Raw genomic sequence first — 24,058 nt, 5'->3', positions numbered from 1 at the left:
TTTAGAAGTGGACGGAAGAATATTGTGTCAAATTCTCTGCACCAAGCAGTCAATAAAGTGAAAACCTCGTCAGCAGCAATAATTGAGCTGTCATAGCACCCCTCACACATAAGCGTGGTTAACTTAGAAATCAATGCAAACATCCTCTTACCTGATCCCCAGCAGACAGGTCATCACTTATCCTCCTATCTCGTCTTTTGAAATAAAAAAAATTCATTCATCACTATCCCCCTACTTTGTACGTACAAAAAATAAATACATAAATAAAGACAGCCCTTCTTTCTTACTAGATCCCCGCCCCGGTAAAACAGTAAGGAAAACAAAAAAGAAAAAAACATCAGAATGGCATTAATATTCAAGAGAGCTGGTTATTACTCTTATCAACCGCTAGAGGGAGCCAGTCACTGGTTGTCTCAACTGTAACAGGGTTTCTTGTATTTGTATATTCTGTCATGGTATTGCCAATTGTAAAACATACGAAAGGTTTTTTCATTGCATCATAATGCTTATCCAATTATGATCTTTCAGTTTTGTATTTAATATATAATTTTTTTTCTCAATAAAAACTTTTTTCCCTGTGGAGTATGGTGTGTAGATAACTGGAAAAAAATCCTCATTTAAATGCATGAAACTCTGAGGCACTGACACAACAAAATGTGAAAAAAGTTCAAGGGGGTGCAGACTTTCTATATGCGCTGTAATTCAAAATACGAATCAATGTTTTTTTTTTTGTTCCTAAATAAAATTAAATTGCACCTGCGATGTTGACACGCCAACTTCCTTTGGAACAAACAGCTGCCTGAGAAACCACAGGAGATTTCTCCTTCAAGAGTTCAATGTGGTTTAAGCAATTTACACAAGTTACAGTGTAATCACTGCACTCAGTGCACTGTGCTACGCGACTCGTCTTGCTCTGAAAAGCTCTGTTCATTTGAAAATACTGTATCCCAATTAAACGAAGTGACGTCCCAATTAAACATAAATAGCATTGAGAAAAACCCATTTAAGCAGCAATCCCAATGATCAGTATCACAATTAGGCTGCACCGACTGTACAATGTTCAGTTCAAATTATGTATCTCATTACTAGAGCAATACCCTCTTACAACTTGAAAGATTTATGTTCATTGACTTTTCACTTTTGGTCTATTGATAATTGAGACCCAAATAAATCAACTCTTAAATTTTAGCAAACAGTATTAACCAATGGAGAACAACGTACATTATGTACACAGGGTCACAAGAGGATACTGAATTAACCTATTTAAAAGCTTGTGGAACCAACTAGATGTCTACATGACTTTACCCAGAAATTTAAATGTTTTTTGTAGACTCAAGGTTTAGACTCGAGGCATATTGTACCATTTAAATATTTTGAAAACATTCAACATGTTTTCAAAACTATCTGCCAATAAGTGTTCATATAAAAGCAAACCAAAATAATAATAATAATAATAATAATAATAATAATAATAATAATAATAATAATAATAATAATAAAAACAAAAAAAACAAACAAATAAAGTGGATGGGCTCCTGCCACATGACAGTTTACATCTCAGGACTATATTCTTGAGCAAAGTGTAGCAGTTGAAGTCAGTATTTAAAATGTACATTTCAGGAACAGGTCACTTTTTAGAATGTCCACACACTATAGCTTCATGAATGAGGCCTTTGATTCTCACATGAAAATATATGTTGAAATAAGGTTTCATTTTTTTTTTTTTTTTTTACAAAGATGCCATCCATTTACATCATCACAACTTAGTTTATTATGTGACTTTGTACAATACAAACAAAAAATACAGAGAAGCATTATGTGAATATAGTTAAATGTGAAAATGTCATACTTTTAGAAGCCGGGGTACCCAATGCATGTAATGAGATGCACACAAATGTGCAGATGTTAATTACTAACCTTATTACTGCATAAAGCAGTGATTTCTACAGGTAAAAAAAAATGCAAAAAAGTAGAATTCCCATAATTTCTTAACATACAAAACAATATATTTTAGCAGGGCCAATATATGGAGGGCAGTAGTAATACATTGCATCTTGGCTAGATTAGTTTAATTACTAGATGGAAAAGGAATACACAATTAGAAAAAAAAAAGAAATATGTTATACGAACACAAACAAGTCAGAGGTTCCTCTTAGCCTTTAACTTATGTATATCTATCTTCAAGGTAAGTGAAATAGATCTTTATAGGTCTTGTTGGATGAGGCTATTTGTATTCTATGCTATGCTGAGGTTTACATGTTATATTTATCAAAGCAAAGATACAAGAAAACATTATGGCATTTTTTCCAAAAACACCTGAAGTTTTTGACATAATGGAATAACAAGTATTTTTTTCTGTAAACAATCAACCACCAGAAGAAGATTGTACAACAGTAAAACATCTCATCTGCATAAAAAGGGTAGGCATCAGTTTAAAAAAAAAAACAAAATTAGAATTCAGCACTTCATCCAAAAGACGATACATTTTATCAATATACTATCAAAATAAAATACTGTTCATATTAGACAGTACTGGACTGGCTGTTTGGCATGCTGATGCATCCAACATTCTGGAAAAAATGGTTACATTGGTTGGCTAAAGAAACCAAAATAAACACTGATGTCCAGGCTGGCAAATTGGCAACTTGTACATCGTAGATTGGTGGTCCTTAAATGCTTTAGAAGATCTTCCCCTTCTTTTTGTTCTTTTCCAAGGTCCTACATTAAAAGTAAAGAAATAATAATAATAAAGCATGTTTGCATGTGGAGCACATTGATGGTTGCCTAAGCTTCGGTATCACAAGAATCACAAAATACAAGAAAAGCCAGAAAGTATGATCTGCATTAAATTAAAAATAAAAATTAAATAAAAGGGAAATTGGGGCGTGAGTTCACCTACCTCCCGAATGAACTAAATACATCCCAAAGTAGTGTGTGTTTGAAGTACAGTGCAATGAAAGCACTGTGACGTACTATGTGCATTGTACACACGTATTGTCTTACCTCAAACACTTCTTGTTCTGGTGTTTATAGTTGTGTTTCTAGTGTATAGTTGAATGTGCTAGTAAAACTATGTAAAACAAAAGACAGTAATTCATTATTTCAGTGGTTCACATCACTGGGATCTACTGAAATTTAAGCGAGACCCAAGAGAACTACATTTACATCCTTCAGATGAGACGTAAAACTGAGGTCCTATTCCAAGTGACTCTGCAGCACCAGTTGTGATACATAGTTCACCCCCAAGTCTCTCTAAGTCACTTTGGATAAAAGTCGGCTAACTGACTAAATAATAATAATAATAATTATTATTATTATTAGATTTGCCATAGGTTACGATAGAAGTGCAGAATACGGCCCTGTTGCAGGGTAGAGAGCCTGCACATGGGAATAAATGTGTATGAATTTTGTTTTGCTTTTCTTTCGCTTTTTTGTAGTTTATTAGAAAAAGATAGCCAGATGCTCTGCCTGAAACGTGCTGCTGACTGTGTTTAACTACGGGAATAGCAGTCGGGACTGGTCTGCTGTGAATTTCTATAGCGCAGGAAGGCATGTCCCAGTGGAGTGTCTCGCTAGAAAAGGAAGACGCTGACACATCACGCATGGTGGTCTTGTGACCGACGGCATTGTGTGCACTTACATTATCTGAAGAAATTACTGCGAGTACTACGAAAAGATTTAGCCACTGTGTGTATACTGAGGACGCACTTTTTCGGTAAAAAAAAACTGGGTTTAGTTTAGGGAATTTTAATCTCAACAAAAGTATAAAATCGAGGGTATATCAGGGAGAAGGTTCCTGCAGTGGAACATCCTTTTTAGTGGAAGCAGCGCTGAGCTGCTTGTTTCAGCAAACTTTATTTTCATAGCTGCTTTCTCCCCCCACTTATGTTTTGCCTTTTTGAAGTTATTTTATGTGTTGTACCATTGTGGGTACAGTCACGTGGTTGTTCCTGCTCAACCCCACAACCCCATTACAGTCCATAATAAAAATAAAGTCTGGCACTGTTTTTGCTTAACATTGCAATTTGAATAGTACAATAGGCTGAATTGTAACTACCTGTGTTTACATATGTCTGTCAAATAGTTGTATTACGGTAAACCTGTTGCATACACACACACACTCTACCGGTCAAAAGTTTTAGAACACCCCCATTTTTCAGTTTTTATTTAAATTTAAGCAGTTCAAGTCCAGTGAATAACCTGAAATGGTACAAAAGGTAAGCGGTAAACTGCCAGAGGTTAAAAAAAAAAAAGTTTAGGTTACCAAAAACTGAAAAATAATGTACATTTCAGAGTTATACCAAAAGGCCTTTTTCAGGGAACAAGTAATAGGTTAACAACTTACAGCTGTTCTGCAGCAATGGAAGTAAATTAAGCCTTGAAAGTTGATGCTAACAATTCCTACAGGTGTCCCAACTTTTGTTGATTACTTATAAACCCTCTGTCTGTATAAAAGCAGTGCTGGAACAGACTGTGTTACTACACCCTCTTAAGCATTATTTGGACAGTATTGTACTGCAGGAAGTAGTATATTGCTCTCATAATGGCGAGAAAAAGGCAATTAAAGGAAGACAGACAGACCATTATAACCCTTAAAAGTGTAGGTCTTTCCTTTAGAGAAATTGCAAAGAAAGCCAAGGTGTCAGTGAGTACAGTTTCCTACACCATCAAAAGGCACTTGGAAACTGGAGGAAACTCTGACAGGAAGGGGTCTGGCAGACCCAAAGCCACAACAGAATCAGAAGACAAGTTTCTGAGAGTCAACAGCTTGCGTGATAGGCGGTTCACAGGACAACAGCTTCAAGCACAGCTTAACACTGGTCGAAGTAAGCAAGTCTCAGTTTCAACTGTGAAGAGAAGACTTCGAGCTGCAGGTTTGACAGGTCGAGTGGCAGTAAGAAAGCCATTGCTAAGACAGCAAAATAAGAAAAAGAGGCTTGCCTGGGCCATGAAGCACCGCCAGTGGACTACTGAAGACTGGAAGGAGGTCTTATGGACCGATGAAACAAAATTTGAAATCTTCGGTTCATCACGCAGGGTTTTTGTACGCCTTCGAGTAGGCGAAAGGATGGTTCCTCGGTGTGTGACACCAACTGTCAAACATGGAGGAGGAAGCGTGATGGTCTGGGGCTCTTTTGCTGGATCCAGAGTCGGCGACTTGCACAGAGCGAGTGGCACCCTGAACCAAAACTGCTACCACAGCATTTTGCAGCGCCATGCAATACCCTCTGGTATACACCTAGTTGGTCAGGGGTTCATCCTACAGCAAGATAATGACCCAAAACATACCTCCAGGCTATGTCAGAACTACCTTAGAAGAAAAGAACAAGACGGTAGGCTTCAAATCATGGAATGGCCAGCACAGTCTCCAGACTTAAACCCCATCGAGCTGGTTAGGGATGAACTGGACAGAAGGGTGAAAGCAAAGCAACCTACAAGTGCAACACATTTGTGGGAACTTCTGCAACAGTGTTGGGAAGAACTTTCCGAACAATATTTGATTTCCATTGTAGAAAGAATGCCACGAGTGTGTTCGGCTGTTATATCTGCAAAAGGTGGCTACTTTGATGAGTCAAAAATTTAGATTAAATTTTGTTAAACAAAACGATTCCAAGATTTATTTTTTATCTCCAATTGTTTATTTGTTCTATGCTTTAATTTCAGAGTACATTGAGACATTAAACTGCGTAAATTTAAATAAAAACTGGAAAAATGGAGGTGTTCTAAAACTTTTGACCGGTAGTGTGTGTATATATATATATTATATATATATATATATATATATATATAATATATATATATAATATATATATATATATATATATATATATATATATATATATATATATATATATATATATATATATATATATATATATATATAGGAACTCCAATATATATATGGTAACGTGAATATCAAAATTATAGCTTTGTGAAAAGGATATTGTGTGTGAAAATGGCAATAGTGTTTACCTGGAAGAATCTAGCTTCTGCTGCTCCAATATGCGCTGCTGTGCCTCCCAGTTCATTTTCTCGTCCTCGTACTGGCGGCGCTTCTCCTCCAATTCTTTGTGCTGGGCTTCCAAGTTCTTCTTCATTTGCTCATGGCGTCGCTGAAGCTGGGGAGGAAAGGGTGGGTAGACACACAGTGAGTTGCTTGTATAAGTATTAGAAGTCACCTAAAATCCACATGTTACAAAACAATGTTCTTTTTGTAAATCTGTACCTCTGCCTCAGAGTCTTTCAGTTTCTGAATCTTCTCCTTGACTTTCATATCGAAGACCTGCTCCATTTCCATCTCCATCTTATTCATCTTAGCCACGTGTTCTTGCCTCTCCTCCTCCATCTGGGCCAGAGGGCTTCTGCAGATATCAAATAACAAAATACAAATAAGAAAGATCAACAGTGCCAGACACAGGCCTTGCTTAACACTGTGTGTGTATATCAGCACTACCCTGAAGGAAAAGAAGCTGGCAATGATATGACTTTATTCTTTCAAATAGGCAACTGTAGAAAGTTGTTGAACAAATATTGTTTATTTCAGAAATCTCTTTGGGAATGTTTTTCTAAGACACCCGATTCTCACACCTAATTTATTAACCTTTTTAAGTGGATCATAAAATTACATATACTATAGCATGTGAAATAAACCCACAAGCACTGTAGCATTACCAATACCAATGTCTCCTGGGTAGCATATAATTTCAAGTTAGACATTTGAAAGAGGCAAAAGTCATACCATAGCTTTTAAGTAAGCTTGAAGAAGGGAAAAGAAGAGAACAAACATATTCAGTAGCTCAGTTATAACTCTTGTCATGGACATCCCGGTTAACCAAAGGAGTCGCACTGAAGGTTATATTGGATTAGTATTGTACATACCTGCTTTATTTAAGTATTCATCAGATATTCTACCAAAAAGTCTTAGCTACTTTGCAGGCATGAGTCACTGGGCCAAAGATAAAATGTATTTGGTTTCCAGTACCCCAACCCCATGCAACCCTAAACATAGTTTTTGCCCTTCCTCAAGTTCCACTCTGATACTCTGCTGCTGCTTTTGAACTTCAGCCCTATGAAGGCTTTGTGCGCAGATTGGGCTGAGAAAGCACTGTTATTATTATTAAACTGACTGTATGTGGTCAGACATGCAGGTGTCCATTACGTCAAAACTGTAATAAGTGTAGATTACATTTCTCCTTATTGGCACTATAACAATAATAAATGGGCTTCTGGGAGTTACTTTCCTTATGTCTCTGTCAGAGTCGAAGATTACTGGTCTCACTCGATTGTTTGGTGCTCCCGTTGGTGGAGGACGATTGAAAATCTTCACAGAGACAGATTTGTTAAAAGTGCCTAAAAAGCACAAAATCGTGGGTGTTGTCGAGTGATTGAAAATGCGACATTTTGTGTTTGAAAGTGGCCTTGGGGTGCACAGTAGTCAAATACGGGTCAAATGTATAATCTTCTAGACGAATATGCCATTTTGACATCACTACTGTGGTATTATGCCTTTTTCGAATGACTCAGGATGCAAATATAGCCTTCATCTATCTATCGAGAGAGAGAGACACACACACACACACACACACACACACACACACACACACAGGGTTCGATATTAACTATGGCCCGCTACATGTCATATTTGTTGTACAGTCAGAATCTGAGACTACGTACCGAAGTACTGTTGGTAAGATTCGTTCCTTCGACATGGCAGATTTTTACAATTAACTAAGCAAACAACTTTACCAATATGCCAAAAGGAAAGCACTGCAATCAATAATGATAACTATATATATAAAAACTTAGTCTGGCTTCATTATGACAGTGAAAAAAGTTCTGCCTTGTTTGCGGTCAGTTTCCCAGACCTTCAGATAAAACAGCTTTTTTTGTTGGGAATTTCACAGTAAAGAGCAGGTGCTTGTCTGCAGTGAAAAAAGATGCACTGATGGATACCCAGATCCGCCGTATGGAAGCTGGGCAACAGGGTCAAACTGTCAAACCTTTTGATTTGGGATACTGTGTGTTCAGATCGGAAATCCCATTCAGAGTTTTTCCAGGACTCGGTGCTGACTTGGGAGAGGCTACACAAGCGACAACGCTCGGAGAAGGATTGTTATTATTTTTATGATGATTATTGTTTTAATAATGTTTATTATTAGAATTAGTATAAATCAGTTAACCTTTTAGCATTGCTGTGACCATATGGCAACAGCTCGGTTGCGGGTTTGCTTTTGAAAAAATGAGCATCATTTGTACACATTTTCAGATCTTGAATACAGTATTTTCATTTTCTGACAAGCACACCAATGTATGCATGTTAAATGGCTGAAATAATGCAATAACGTATATTGATAGGCTTCGAGTAGCCACTTTTTTTTTTCTTTTGAGAGACGTGGGCTCTCTTTGGTTATTGTACACATTAAATATACTGAAATTTAAAACCACGATAAAAAAAATATATATATCTCAAAAAATGTTAAATGTTTTAAAAATTAGATACTTAACCGTTGTATTGAATAACTATTTAACTTAAATATGTAACATGATCTGTAATGTATAGCAGAATATATGGCTGTATTTTTAAAGTGTTTTAATATATCAGTGTTTGAGTTTAATTATTGTATAATTACACTATGTATGGATTAACAAACGATTGTCATCTGTAATTTTTAAATAATGCCTATGGCAATTATCCAATTAATGATTAACTATTGGATTGAATTGGTGTCTTTTATATATGATAAAGCTTTTTTTTAAATTGACAATCGCTGCAACACCTGATGAAGACACAGTTTGTGTCGAAACGCGTTGTTTGTTTCAATAAATAAAACATTTTTAAAACAAAATGTAAGAGGAATCTGACGCATAATATTAGAGGTCAAGCCTAAAAGAAGAGATTTGAGTGTGTGACCAACCTCGTCTCTATGAGAATCATCGAGCAAAGTATACATGGTTTACATGTCATTGTTGTTCACTATTTAACTGCAGAGACATTAATATATAAAAGTGCCTTGAATGCCTTCAAGATGATGATATATATATATATATATATATATATATATATATATATATATATATATATATATATATATATATATATATATACACACATACACACACACACACACAGAGTAGTCAATTATCCGATCTTTGATCAACCATACTATCGAATCAACCGAACGCACCTGTTGAATTATGTGTGGTGTATTACACACACAGCTTCTGCTGCCAAAAAAAAGGACCAGTAGACGGAGTCAAATGAAAGTTAAAGAATTATTCAGACCACCAAAACTTTAGATGGAGTGTGTGTTTTAAATTGTTGCCGTTAGCAAATTAAAACAGTTGCCTCGTTCTTGATTTTTCTTCTATTTCGTCAGTAGGGGCTGGAGATCCTATCTATGTTATTGGGAAGCTAACAATTATTTTATTCATTTCAATTGCATGTTATCACAATGCTTTAACAGAAGTATCAAAGAAACATTTTACTGAATTTCTGAAGTTTAATGATTCCTAAAGTTGTACTGAATTGTATTTGACGATTTTTAGATTTGTAAAGCTTTGTAATGTTGTTTGCTTAATGTTATAGAATTGGTTACTAGCTATATATCATCAGTAGGTACTTGTGCACTAAGTACTTGTGTATGTTAACTATTCTAAACATTATTAAAAAGGTACAGTAATTGTTAATACCAGTTTGATTATCCACGCAAATTGATTATACAAACTAGTATCGGTCCCAATTAGTTCAGATAATTGACTCTCTACTGTGTGTGTATATAAAGTAGAGTCTCAATAAAGATCCAAATGTTGGCAAAGGCTTGTAGCTTGATAGTAGACCTTATAGAGAGGAGTGTCGAAACGCGTTGTGTGGTGTAATTGTGGTGCACTTTATGTTTTACTAGTTATATATATATTTTATTTTGGAAATGTTTTTCCTACCTACTATACCCTTTTTTTTTTTTCATTGGACCTGGAAACCATTTATTTTTTATTTTTGGCCCAATACATTTATAAAAGGAGAATATGACAAGCAAAATGAAATGTAAACCACATGAGTCTGGTTAGTTACAAAATTATAGACATTTGAATACTACAAGCCAAATTGTAACAAAGGAGCAGCTTACAGTATTATGTAACGTGGCCTAAAATATATTTCAGTGGCTGGTAGATTTGATTTATTTATTTATTTTAATCAAAAAGAGTGAAAAAATACTTAAAATAAAAAAAGCCCTTGCTTTTTTTTAATAGACAGAGATCTTAAGTATATGATGTGCTCCAGGTGCTGTACATCCCGGTGAAGAGGACCTAGTGTTAGTCATATCCCAAGGAAGAAAAACCCATTGGATTTCACAAACCAGTTACCATGGTGTCCAATGGACAGTTACAGCATTAGTTAAATGTTAACATGGTTATTAGCACTGGTTAATATTAGGTAAATTACCTTTAATAAATATTTGTCAGCAGGTATTAAATAAATAAATCACACTGTCAGAATGTATTTAATGACACTCAATTGTGGCATGCAAGGGATCGCTTTATTTTGTGTAATTAACATGCTTTATTGCATTTAATTAATAACTAACCACTTCAAATTTCTTACAGGTAATTACTCTGAAAAAGTTGCATTTACTTTTCAAATTGTAGGGGGGGGGGGGGGGGGGGGGGGGGGGTCATTTGGCCCAGATCTTAAAATAAAAGTCAATATATTGCCAATGTATTTTAATCTTTAATTTACATGACCAATACACTTTTCTTTTGCTCATCTTCTGTAGAGTGTAAATGTACTGTACAAGTACTAATTCACTACTTTCCATATTCAGTGCCCTGCCATATGAAAATGAGTACCATCCAAAATAACCACAATATACTTACTTCCACACCTGTGGTATAAATATCAGTCGTCTGCACTGTGGAGGCTCAGGAGGAATATAAAAAAAGCCACGCACAGTAGTTGTGCGTGCTATTTTACTTTTTACTCGAGGTCGCTTAATTGGGCATTCTGACCGTGGGCGAAGTGAAAGGCAGATTGGCAGAGATATTCGTGAGTGTGTGCACAACATTACTGAAAGTCTGGTCAGGAACATCTTACCGCTGTACAGGGTCTACAGTTTTGGAGGACTGTTCTGATCTCAGATGAGTACCATTTCCAACAATTCATTTAGAATATACGCATTTGGGTTTGGAGGAGGGCTGGAGATGAACTGCAGAATGATTGCTTAAAGGCAATGGTACAAGATGCATAAGGCCAAGCTACCACATACTGATGTGTTTGTTTCTGCTCAGTTTTGTGCTTGTTATGTCACAGTTTGTTATTATAAATGTCACCCCTGTTTCAAGACTGCTTATTTTAATATGGTACAGCACTGTAAGACTTTGTAGTAATTTGCGCAAATGAGGTAGTAACAAGGACTATAAATACAAAGAAAGCCTGCCTGCCACCAGTTAACCTAACAAAAATAGTTTTGAGCATTTACAGTTTTAATATCAAAATATGAAAATCAGCCATCCCATGGTTCTTCATGTTTTGCAGTTATAAATAAATACAATACATTCTACTGTATAGATTGTTGTTTTTTTCGTTTGTTTTGTTACATCTGGTGTGGTACAGGGTTTATTTTTAAATAATCAAATTGGATTGTGAAAACATGAACATTATTTTTGTCACAGCACTACAGGTAGCTGGATGCATTGCCTACTTTTAAATGCTGATATTTGAGAAAAGAAACATCAAAGAGGACAGCAACAGCATAGGGAAAAACAAGCATACCACCAGCATGGATACTTGATGTGTAAACTTGAAGGATAAAATCCTCTCAAGTTTTGGAAAAACTTAAATGACCACTTACATGCCTTCAACTGTGTCATATCTAAAAAACAAAAACACACAAACTTAGCATGCTGAAAAGAAACCATGCACTAATAAGAAAACATTAAAAAAAAATAAAAAAAAGATGATAAATAAATGATAAATAATGACTAGCATTTAATTCAGTTCTAAATACAATACAAACAAAGGGCTTCTCAAAACCTATTAATGGAATTAAAATCTACTTCTGTGTCGGCACGCAGCAGATTAGTAGGGAGTCCACGCTCCATTGTGGAGGGTTAGCTTATTTCAATTAGTTTAGTGATTTGCAGAGCAGGGGTGGTGTTAAAGCTTTCATGTTTATGAACATGCCTGCTAAGCTATTCAGCAGCAGGCCACTACCACTCCAGTACAGATCTGACATACCTGTATTTCATGGACTTTTCTCAACAGTTCAGTTAAGGTCTGAACACACAAGGAATTATTGAAATATGAATTAAATGTATGGGTGGCAGACAAATACAATGTAAAATTAATTTAAGAAAATACAAAAACAGCTGCAAAATATGATCTTTTCTGCAATGTAGTTTTCAAAACACTGATTTATTAATGTCAGTAGATGTAACCAATGGCAAAAAAGCATGTGTGTCCACTTGTTACAAAATAAATATATAAAAAGGTCCTATCTTATTGCAAGAATATTATTGTTTAAAATCTAAATATAGCCAAAACATTTTAAATCATTAAAAAAATGCCTTTCTTGTAAAAAGTGTGTTCACAAGATGAAATTTTTCAATCCTAAAAACTGACTGTATCAGGATCAGCATACGTGACATATGTATTGTACTGTACTTTAATACAATTGACAGGCAAGCATTAAAAAAAAAAAAAAAAAAGACTATTGTCATTTGAAACCCAATTAAAAAGGACACATGTGCAGTACAAACTTACTTAGTGAGCTGTCCTTTGTTTCTGTTGTTATCCACACCATTGTATGTGACAGCTGCTAGCTTCCTGCTCCTGTAGTTCTCATAGTGAACGTTGTTGGTAACGTCTTTTAGATCCTGCATGTGGGTTCTGTGGGACAAACACAGCATTTTTCCAATGATAAACAAGGGTTAGGATCAAGTGCAACCATGATCACCTCAATAGAAATATTGTAATAGGGTTAAATTATGGAATAAATCTAGTTTTTGAATCCACACCAAGTAGATTTGTCATCAAAACTAGCCCCCCCTTAGAGAATGCAGAAAAGTCTGTGGTATGCCAACGATTTATTTGGTAAACCACAAAGAGCAACCCAATAATGTGGGTTCTTTGTTTTCTCTATTACTTCATTCTACACATTTTTATTTGGCCTATTGCAGTGCAAACAAGTACGTCAGTAACAAACATATTTTCTACCAGAGGTAAATACAAAATTGGAGTCATAAGTTTATGAAAAAGACAATATCAGTACTATGAAAAAGTAGGTCACTATGACATTTATAGAATGTGGAATATATTATTGTAATGAGCCCAAAACTCATGAACTAAATTCTGTTACCCATTACAACTTGCTAAATGTCCACCCCAGGTGTTTTCCCTGAAATTTGGTAAGCAGTTTGGCAAATATATCTAAAAACATACGTGTGACTTTCATAAGCATTTAGAAGGACAGAAGGACAGGCACCTCAAATATATAGCAAGTTTTGAATACCATCAGGAAACAAACATCAAAACCATCATTAGTTTATTTACTACTGTATAATTGATTTCTCTCTAGAAAGATGTATTTAAAAAAAAAAAAAAAAAAAAACCTCCACCATATCCCAAACGCCTGCAAGGTACAAGAAGATTGGATCAAAGGCTGAAACAGTCCAGACGTGAGTCAATGATCATTTTTTAAACCTGATCAGTAACACTGATCCGCTAGCACAGCACCCGAGTCCAAGCGGACATAATTGCAGTGCATTTGTTGAGTCAATGTAAGATTATATTTTCTTACCTGATCAGCATGTTTCGTAGGATTGTGAAGTCACAGTGCTCACTGTTTTCAACTGCAAAGTAAAAATATAGAATTTTTTCAATCCTTTGCACAGGAGTGAACACCATTAATTGTATTAGGGCTGTGTTCGAAGGTTTGTTCGCTAGCCAGGAATTCAAAGGCAGTTCTAAACCTTCAAAAGTTTGTCAGATGGGCACACACACCGTATGTTTTTTTTTTTTTTTTCTACTCTGAAACCGTTTGACAGTGTATTAATACTATAATCACACATTAAATGTCACTCGCATGCAAAATTCAATCTTTTGATTTGTATAAGTTGTATTAAAATCCACTACCAAATTGTTATACGTAGTAACTCTTTATGGCAGCGCTGCTGTGTATGGAGCAGGGTATATTTAAAAGCTCCTATTAGTAGTAGTAGTAGTAAAATGTGACCGATAACCTGCTTGGAACGGTGACTTAAATAAAGCTTTGTTTTGCCTAATTCCGCTGCAGTTGGTTCTACTGCAATGCAAGCTTACTGTATACAGTTTATATACATAAACATGTATTTTTATTTAAATTATAAAAACATGACTAGTGTTCTATACAACATATTTTTAAACTACATGTTACTTTTATTCCATTTATATGGATTACCTGTAAAATAGGATTTTCAATCAAATATAAAACTAGTAGCTATGGTGACGTCACCAGAAAATTATGTTAATCAGTACCATCGAAGGTTCGAACCTTCCTTCGGTAATGTGCTCTGAACCTTCTAAGGTCAAAATGTACCCTAAATTTTAATTCTGTCTAAGCTACCTGAAATTAATTAAAATTAAAACACAAACACATACACAATGTGTCGTTAGTCCATAATCAGATGCCTGACCTCAAACCCCTCTATATATTCTTGTTCTAAGAAGTGTCCATACCAAGCTTCATCACAAATAACTAATTCTAAAATAACGGTTCTCAAGATATAGACTGAGTGTAGAAAACATTAGGAACACCTGCTATTTCCATGAAATAGACTGACGAGGTGAATCCAGGTGAAAGCTATGATCCCTTATTGATGTAACCAGTTAAATCCACTTCAAATCAGTGTAGATGAAGGGGAGACAAGTTAAAGAAGGTTTTTTTAAGCCTTGACACAATTGAGACATGGATTGTGTATGTGTGCCATTCAGAGGGTAAATGGGCAAGACAAAAGATTTACAGTAAGTGCTTTTGAACGGGGTATGATAGTAGGTGCCAGGTGCACCGGTTTGAGTGTGTCAAGAACTGCAACGCTGCTGGGTTTTTCACGCTACGCCCGTGTGTATCAAGGATGGTCTACCACCCAAAGGACATCCAGATGAAAGAGGCCAAAGGAGGCTGACACATAATGTGCAGAGCAACAAGACAGGCTACAGTTAGTCAACTGACAGTCCAGTACAACATTGGTGCCGAAAGACCCATAAAAGAATGCACAACTCGTCGTACCTTGACACGAATGGGGTATGGCAGCCGACGACCTAACAGAGTTCCACTTCTTTCAGCAAAACACAAGAAACTGCGGTTGCAGTGGGCTAAGGAACGAAAACACTGGACACTGGACGATTGGAAAAACATTGGCTGGTCTGATGAATCCCGGTTCCTGCTGTTTCATGCTGATGGGAGGACTAGGGTATGGAGAAAACCACACGAGTACATGCATCCATCATGCCGCATGTCAACATTGCAGGCTGGTGGTGGTGGTGTGATGGTGAGGGGTGTGTTTTCATAGCACACATTGGGCCCCTTGATAAAAGTGGAGCAACGTTTGAATGCCACAGGATATCTGAACATCATTGCCAATCAGGTGCATCCCTTCATGACAGCAGTGTATCCATCTGCTAATGGATTTTTTCAGCAGGATAATGCCCCATGCCCCCATTTGTTTATGAATTGCATAGCTTTTGTATGAGGTGTTTTTCTATCTCCTTGAACGTCTGCATGGGGAAATCAACTGGAATCTCATTGCAATTAATTTTACTCTAACTAGACTACCAGAGTTTAACCGGCTTCATCTAAATCTCTGTTAGAATCAATTTCGAATTTGTACAACCAGGGCTGGCACATAAAATGATTCATGTCAGGTCAGGCAACTTTTTTTGTTCTAAGCCCTAATGCTTGTGTCTAGAGTATACAATTCAACTAAAACATGAATTGAATTCAGACTCAAAGAATGAGCACAACTTGAGAAATAACATTTCTAGCATAGATACTTTTATTAAGGGTGATCGAGAAAGGCAGTTGAGAATCCAGTGGTTTTGAAGGCCAAGTCAATTTCTATACAACTAGGAACCATGTTATGTATGCTGTACCACAGCATTTGAAGAACTGCACACATGCAAATAATCTTTCAAAATGTATTAAACATATATGATGAGTTGTTTTCAGTAGACCACCATGGTTAGTAACCTTAAAAGGCAATGAACAATAAGGCACAGTATTACAAGATATTTCCAAAGATTTGCTCGACTGAAGGTTCTTAGATCTCAGCTGGATAAGTTGATTCCATGGTGATAACATCTCTTTTTAATCCATGGAAAAATCTGTTAAGACCATTTCCACTCAATTGGAAAAATTATGTCTACAAATCAACAATGCTTTTTTGGTATTGTTTTTGAACAATAAACAAGCAACCCAAAACTGGTTTTAAGCAAAAGCTTTACTTAGCAGAAGGAAAATGTCTTAATGACAGATGGTGTCTGGCCTCAAGACAATTACAGTATGTTTCCCAAAAAAACAAGGCTACATTTTTCACATGCATCTCTACAGAAAAGAATAAACCATAATGTACCACAAAAAACTATACCCTGTTAAATACAGCAGTTAAACACAAGAGGGAGCAGCAAGATTATGAACAAGCACTTAGCCAGTATCCTGAATGTGATTCACATAACCTTGAATAAAAAAGTAATTAATATGCTATCCTGTGTTGCAAAACGGCCATTTACCCACTGCCATTTTCATCATTCAGTATTAAAACACTACATTGGTTAAGCTGTGATAAACAAGATCTAGGTTTATTAATAATATACATGAATACACCCCTTCTAGAATGTAGCTAGCCAATCAGAGTACTCCCTCAAACCATGCAGTTGCATAAATGGACATTAATCTAATTAGAATACAAGCCAGATAAAAATGTTATTCATATTTCACAAAAGTCTTTCACCATATTTGTGTAATTCAATGTGTTTGAATTGAAGGCTTTTGGGACCAGCCATTTCTCTTTTCATAACTAATTTCTCTTTCAGTGCAGCTGGTTTTATATCCATGCCAAGCCTTGCTTCCTGTCAGACACAACTTAAAAATCACTTCCTGTGGTGGCTGTGGACACAACTGTTCAATACTGTACTCTGAAACTTGAAGGGGCTTTTTTTTCTTTTCATTTTTTATTTTTTTTACTTAAGAAAAAAATAAATAAAGAACACATATGTTTTTGGGACAACATTTGGTCTGATGGAGAGACAAAGCACACATCTGCTAAAACGTTATGATAAATGTCAGTTGATCTATAATGTTCCGTCTTTAAAATCCCTATAGGGAATTCTATTATTGTTAAAAACTATACATGGTATTGGGTGGGGTGGGGCATATTGTTGAAATATTTACTTTAATATACTTTACTGGCATGCTATATGTTACAATAATAGTAAATACGATTTGATTCATCAGCATAAAACACAGCAGTGCAGAAATATATTTTTCTGTTGCCTCCTTAACTTTTTCACACCAACTTGTATTTAATAATATTTTACAGTCCTGAAAAATATCTCTGCTTTATGGACCAATGGATATTTTCTTCATTGTAACAAAATTATTTACCTAAAATGTTCAAAATATGCTATCATTTGATTATTATTACAGATAAGGGAACTAAGTAATGAATCATCATTTTTGGTTGTCTGAAAATGACTTAACCAAAGTGTTTTAAACCATTCAAGTGTCATAATAATAATAATAGAAAATATGAACATGACAGGGACCTTATTCATATACCATAAGGATGATAAACCGATGTAAGCATTAAGGAAATACCATGTATTTCATCAGTCCTTTTGGACTTATTTCAAGAAAATTACACATGAAATGTACAATATTTAGAAAAGAAATTCCATTATGTTACCTTCTGCAACTCCCCAGGGGTACTGTCTTCCTCTGACTCGTTTACCAGCGACTTCTATGACAGTATTGCTGCCCACTACTGCCAGCGGTAAACGATCCTACAGAGAAAAGTGAATTGATATTTTGTGCCCAGTCGTATAAACATTAACACATGTTTCAATTTGAGATTCTTTTTTAAAACATTACAGGAAGGTGCATGCCCCAAATAGGTCACTATTCTGTACAACTGAGAAAAAATAGCAAGCATGTTACTGAACAGTTTTTAATATACTTCTTGACACGGATGCTTTCTGATTGACATTTGATAGACAAACAACCTCCAATCAACTCAAGCTGTGTCTTCTTTCTTAATTAGCCTATACCTTATGATTATGTATTTATACACAGCAGTGGAGCCAGTACCTGTGGCTGTAGACGCTGATTTACCAATTACATGCTAAATAATGTATATAACTATTATGGTTGTGAATTATATAAATGTAAAATCGATAATGTTTTTCCACTTTCCCTGGTCTGCTGCCCTTCTCCATAGGAACCTCGAAAATCAACATGATTATTGATTAAGAATAAAAAAACAAAATGCAAAAAGTACCGTGATCTTTTTAACTAACTTGTTTTCCTCTTCATCATCCATCTCTGGAAACTCATACATTTTGATTTTATGTTCCTGGATCTCTTTCATTATCTGAAAATAAATGATATATTTGCTTATAGATCTTTTTATTGGAGATAGATAGATAGCTTGATAGAAGAGCCATCCAAGCCCTTTCTAGTTTATCAACTTTGGGGCTTGTAGACACAAAATGTTTACAAATTACCAACATTTACCTTCTTTCTTGAGAGCTGCTCTTTTGGTGTATACAAAAGAGAACAGAGAAGACTACTGTAATACAATCGAAGTTTCCCTTTCCGATATACAGTACACCTATCATTATCATTAAAACGGTCTTTTAGGTGATTTTTGGGGATCTATAAAAAGCCCCCCAAAAAATAATAATAATAAATAACCTGTATCTATAAAAGCAAGACAGGAGAGAAGTATGACTATTAGACAATAAAGCACACCATGAAGTGACATGTTACTTTGATTTCACAGGCCGTACATTGGCTGTAAAAACTGCAGAATAAACTGGATTTATTTTTTTGTAGTTCACCTTTGAAATTACTGTTTCCTTAATACAATAACGTGGAGTATCTGTAATCCAACCCCACCCCCTCAAAAAGGTAATCACTGTGTCTATTCTCAGTCATCCAGACTACTCCGAACAGGACCTCAGTTAAGAGGCCACTCAGTTAACCCTAACAAAACAGCTCACTCTACTTTATAATGCATACAGATGTCACAATAAATAGAACATTTGTTCCTGTTTAATTAAAACATTTTCCCTTTCCTGTTTACCCTTTATCCTGGTTTCCAACATTCTTTCTCTGCATTAATAGACTACTGTATATATTCAATGTAAATTAAATAAGCAAATGGAAACAATTTGCAGTTATCAGGACAGGAGAACAAAGGAAATCACTACTGTAGACTTCTTTTGCGACCTTAATAAATATTTTTGGTTTAAAACTGATTAAAATTCTGTAGTAATAAACATGGCTATTTTTTCACATACAAAATATGTCCTACACATTCCATCAGTGGCAAAGCCAGTAGCTAACATACAAGCCAAGACACTGTAAATAAACACAATTCAGGCCTGAAGGTGATACAAGGAATTCGGACCCTTTCCCCCCCACCATATTTGCTATACATTGCAGATTAGAACTTGCTCATACATTTCCGAGACTTACTATACATTTTTAGATGGTCACTCTACACAAAGCCAGTTTACAGGCAAGTTAAAGTCCAGGCTTCTCTAGTTTTACACTTAACTGTTCACAAGCTGTTTATTCAAGTTACTCATGTTTATCTGAAATTAAGAATATTGGTTGTTTTACCGTATGCCACTCCATACTCACCTGCTTTTTAAACTGTTGGCATTCTTCTGGTGTGAGTGTATCAGCTTTGGCAATGAGTGGGATAATATTAACTTTTTCATGTAACCGTTTCATGAATTCAATATCCAAGGGTTTTAGCCTGCAAAAGACAAAAGTGATTTGGTAAATGAACTATAGTAACCTGATGGGCAATTGTCCCTCCTTCCCAACATTTTTTTATTTTATTTTTTTACCATCTATTAAGAAACTGAAGAGTATGTACTACTAAAAGGTGCCTGTCCTACATTTGTTCATCTTGGCTTTAGAAAAAAAAGAGTGGAATATGTGACGCACAATATCTCCTAATCTTTATATGGACATTCTTACTTTAAATTCCAAAAATCAGTGTGGGGATAAAACTGCTGAGAAGAGATTCATTAAAAAGACAAAATGCACTAAGTACCGAAGTTCATGAAAACAGTCCGGAAAAACATACCCCATCAAATGATTTTTTTTTTTTTTTTTTGATGAAACATGAACAGTAAACTTGTCAAAGTTACCTGTTAAACCACCTATATACTCTTACAGGTCAATGGTAGATCATGCAATCCCCCAATACACACAAAACCCCCCCCCAAAAAAACAAAAAAAACACATGCTGCCAACTGGATGGCTCCAAGTAAATACTACTAGGGATGGGGTGCAGGGCTGGACAGCTATAGGCACAATTTAGATGTTACAATATACATCAATAATAAGCGAAATGAAAAATGAAAAACCAGGCTCTTGGAGAGATTAATGATTAATGCAGGTTTTACAGTAGATCAAGGATGATGACATTTATAAAAACAGTGGCAACCTAAATTTACTACTCAAGAGAAATGGTTATTAAAAAACCAGTTGGGTTGCAGCTACATTAAACTAACAGCTTAGTGATTACTCCCTCCTTTTGAGACTTCTTTATTCGTGCCATGTGTTGAAAATATAAAACCTACAAACACTAACTCTTGCATAATGTTAAAAACAAAAAAAAAGATGTTGTGCACTACACCCATTCTGTATGACGGTATGCTTTAACAAGAAATATTACTGTTCCCATTTATAATGATTACAGAGAACCAACACCCTGAATGAACAACAATAAAACAGGTACTTTTTTTTTTTTTTTTTTTTAATCCCACAGCAAACAAAATAAACTCACCTAACCATTTTCATTTACACAGCCAGGGAGCCAAACCCCATGTGATATTTTTGTTACCTTCTACAAATAGCCTTCCATTGTAAAAGCTTTATTGATCATTGCAATGGAGCAATTGATTAAAAAAAACTTCCAAATACAATAAGGATTACTTTAGTAAGAACAGAACCAGTAAGTTCAATAAAAATGTTGAAAAAGTATTATATGTTGTATCTGTCAGCCTTTGCTAGATATTAACTACTTTATGGAAAAAGTGGTCTGGAAAGGCTATATCATATTCTAGATATGAATATGAAGGGTTTTTTTGTGCTAATGTTGTGCACGATAAAATGACAAAAACAGCAAAACTGAACTTGGTCAATGAGCTGAAGCAGCTTTCAACTTTAAGGCACTTTTAAAAGTTTACGGTAGAGTAGTTTACAATATGAAGCAGACACAAACATACTGACCCATGACCTGAAGGTGCAATGAAGTATAAACAGCAATGCACTCTGTTATCTGGCATCTGACGTCTGTTAACACGAGACTCCGCATTCAGGTAATCCTCAAACTTACTATCAATGTGATCGATGACAGGCTGCCAGCTGCAGAAGAGTAAGAAACAAGAAATGAACAGTCAAATTGGACAAAACACCTTCACTTTAAATTACAGTGCAGCCAACAGACGATACAAATTAGGCACATTAAAGTAAAAGAAAAAAAAGTATTTGTACAGCTAAAAAAAATATTTTTTCTATATTTAACTTCGAAAGGGGTTGAAATTGGCAGTTTTCTAAATATTAGTTATTATAATAAAATGTTGTTATGACTTTTAAAACACATTATATAATTGGAAACAGCTAGGTAAGGCCTTTCTGTGGATATCTTGGGTTTTAACTTTTTAAGGTTACCAAAACTACAAGCGCAGAAAGGGGTCATATTCATGCCCGTATACGGTCATTCTGCTTAAGCGTCAAAGGATTAAAGTGCTACTGTGCATGTTTATTAACCAACACAAATAAAACAGGAGCAAATAAAACAAGGCACGAGGGCCAACATAGAGTTTAAACAAAAACACAACAACAATACAATACAATACAATACAATACAATACAACACAACAGAAACATTAACAAAAAGCCAGGCTGAGCAACGCCTTCACTGGCTTTCCTCCTTCAAAAACATACCACCCAACAAAGGATTTTTCCTTCCTTTATATACATGTGGCCATTCACGAGTTAGCACTCAATTGCCTAATTAGGGCATGGCCACACCTGTGATTGTTGGCAGGGATAGATTTAAGTCCATCCCTACCAAACTTACATTCACCAACAGAATTAGCATGCAGTTTATATAACTGTAAATATGAAGTCACTACCTGTTTTCCTAGGCTTCTGCCATCTTAACTACAGTAAAGGTTATGTTAATTAGCAGCAGTGTGGAGTAGTGGTTAGGGCTCTGGACTCTTGACCGGAGGGTCGTGGGTTCAATCCCAGGTGGGGACACTACTGCTGTACCCTTAAGCAAGGTACTTTACCTAGATTGCTCCAGTAAAAACCCAACTGTATAAAATGGGTAATTGTATGTACAAATAGTGTAATATCTTGTAACAACTGTAAGTCGCCCTGAATAAGGGCATCTGCTAAGAAATAAATAATAATAATAACTATATTTAAAAAAAGACTCACTGACATGTAACATCTTGTTTTCAGGTACATCCTAGATTTAAAACAAACAAAATTCTTACCAGTTACTGTTGTCCACAGCATCTCCAAATCCAGGTGTATCTACTATTGTAAGTAGTAACTGGACCCCGCCTTCTTTTATGAAAACTTTGGACTGTTCCACCTGAAAAATTAAAAATAAAATAAAAACAAAACAGTCATGGCTGTAAAGAAGAAAAAGAAAAAGCCATATAACAACATCACCTTTTAAAAAACATATAAAAACAGAGGGGGTGTTATCTTAGATCAAATTTATTATATATTTAATGCTGAAAGTTTGAAAATATACAGAACACACAGAGGAAACCACAGAGATGTTTTTTATATATATTGTTTATCTAAACCCAAGATTACCCTTGCATCTGTGTTGACAATGACATATTTCAATATATTAATTGAGGCAAAACAAAGCTGGAGTACAGGATGTGTGGTTGGCCCCGAAATGAGCTGCAGCACGTTCACATATTTCAACACATCTTTTATATGTTAGATTTGGTTTGACAAGGTAAGTGTGCAATGTAGCTGTTGCTGGTATTTGTATTTGGTTTATTAATATCAGCAGCAATAATTGGGTTCACACGGAATGTGGAAAGGGGTACAAATGCATCCCACATACATAAACACTCTTAACTTATAATTCTAATTAAACTGGTGAAACTGGTTTGTATTATAATTTAGTTGTTAGTTATTTATTGAATATTGTCTTGAATAATAATGAAAAGAAAAAAGAATTCCAAAACCAACTAGCACCGTTCAAAGTTTCAGAGTAGACTGAGCATATTTAGGCTGCATTCACACTGGGTCCTTTCCAAATGGACTCGGTCTGGTTCGTTTAGTTTGAAACAGTGTATCTCTATCAAATTTGCTTGCTGTTCAAACTTATCTGTGAACAAAAGGGACAGAGTTTGTTTGGATGCGAGTTAAAGTTATTTAATTATTATTTTTTTTTTAATTAAAACATTTCTTGAATGCCTACAGTAGGAGAATAGTGCAGTAGTTACGCAATTCTGCACTGTTCTCCTACTGTCGGTATTAAACAAAGTGAAAAAATACTGAATATATTTTACTATTTTTGCGAGTTTTGTCCAGTTTGGTTTGGATTTTGGTGTCTGACCACATTTCTAATCAGAGCTTTAGCGTCTCACACTATCCCAACTGTATAAATGGGTAATTGTATGTAAAAATAATGTGATATCTGTATAATGTGAAATAATGTATAATGTGATATCTTGTAACAATTGTAAGTCGCCCTGGATAAGGAAATTAATAATAATAATAATAATAATAATAATAATAATAATAAT

At 35.3% G+C, this 24,058-nt stretch overlaps 1 protein-coding gene across 1 annotated transcript in view; it reads right to left on the bottom strand.

Annotated features, from left to right (window-relative positions):
* Positions 1–1,747: 1,747 nt before the first annotated feature.
* Positions 1,748–24,058, bottom strand: part of LOC117394313 (septin-7-like) — a 46,870-nt gene continuing 24,559 nt past the window's right edge. The window contains exons 3-13 of the mRNA XM_034920790.2: positions 22,778–22,878; positions 21,501–21,635; positions 19,896–20,013; positions 18,526–18,618; positions 17,935–18,031; positions 13,794–13,845; positions 12,758–12,883; positions 11,847–11,867; positions 6,227–6,362; positions 5,974–6,119; positions 1,748–2,718 (exon numbers count right to left, since the gene is read on the bottom strand). Of these exons, the coding sequence (XP_034776681.2) occupies positions 2,679–2,718; positions 5,974–6,119; positions 6,227–6,362; positions 11,847–11,867; positions 12,758–12,883; positions 13,794–13,845; positions 17,935–18,031; positions 18,526–18,618; positions 19,896–20,013; positions 21,501–21,635; positions 22,778–22,878 (1,065 nt within the window). The 3' untranslated portion in view covers positions 1,748–2,678. The remainder of the gene's footprint in view (positions 2,719–5,973; positions 6,120–6,226; positions 6,363–11,846; positions 11,868–12,757; positions 12,884–13,793; positions 13,846–17,934; positions 18,032–18,525; positions 18,619–19,895; positions 20,014–21,500; positions 21,636–22,777; positions 22,879–24,058) is intronic.

Source organism: Acipenser ruthenus, chromosome 3, assembly GCF_902713425.1.
Source record: "Acipenser ruthenus chromosome 3, fAciRut3.2 maternal haplotype, whole genome shotgun sequence".
In the NCBI taxonomy this organism is placed as follows: domain Eukaryota; kingdom Metazoa; phylum Chordata; class Actinopteri; order Acipenseriformes; family Acipenseridae; genus Acipenser; species Acipenser ruthenus.
The sequence above is the reverse complement of the archived record's forward strand: the minus strand, read 5'-3'. Positions and strand labels throughout refer to the sequence as shown.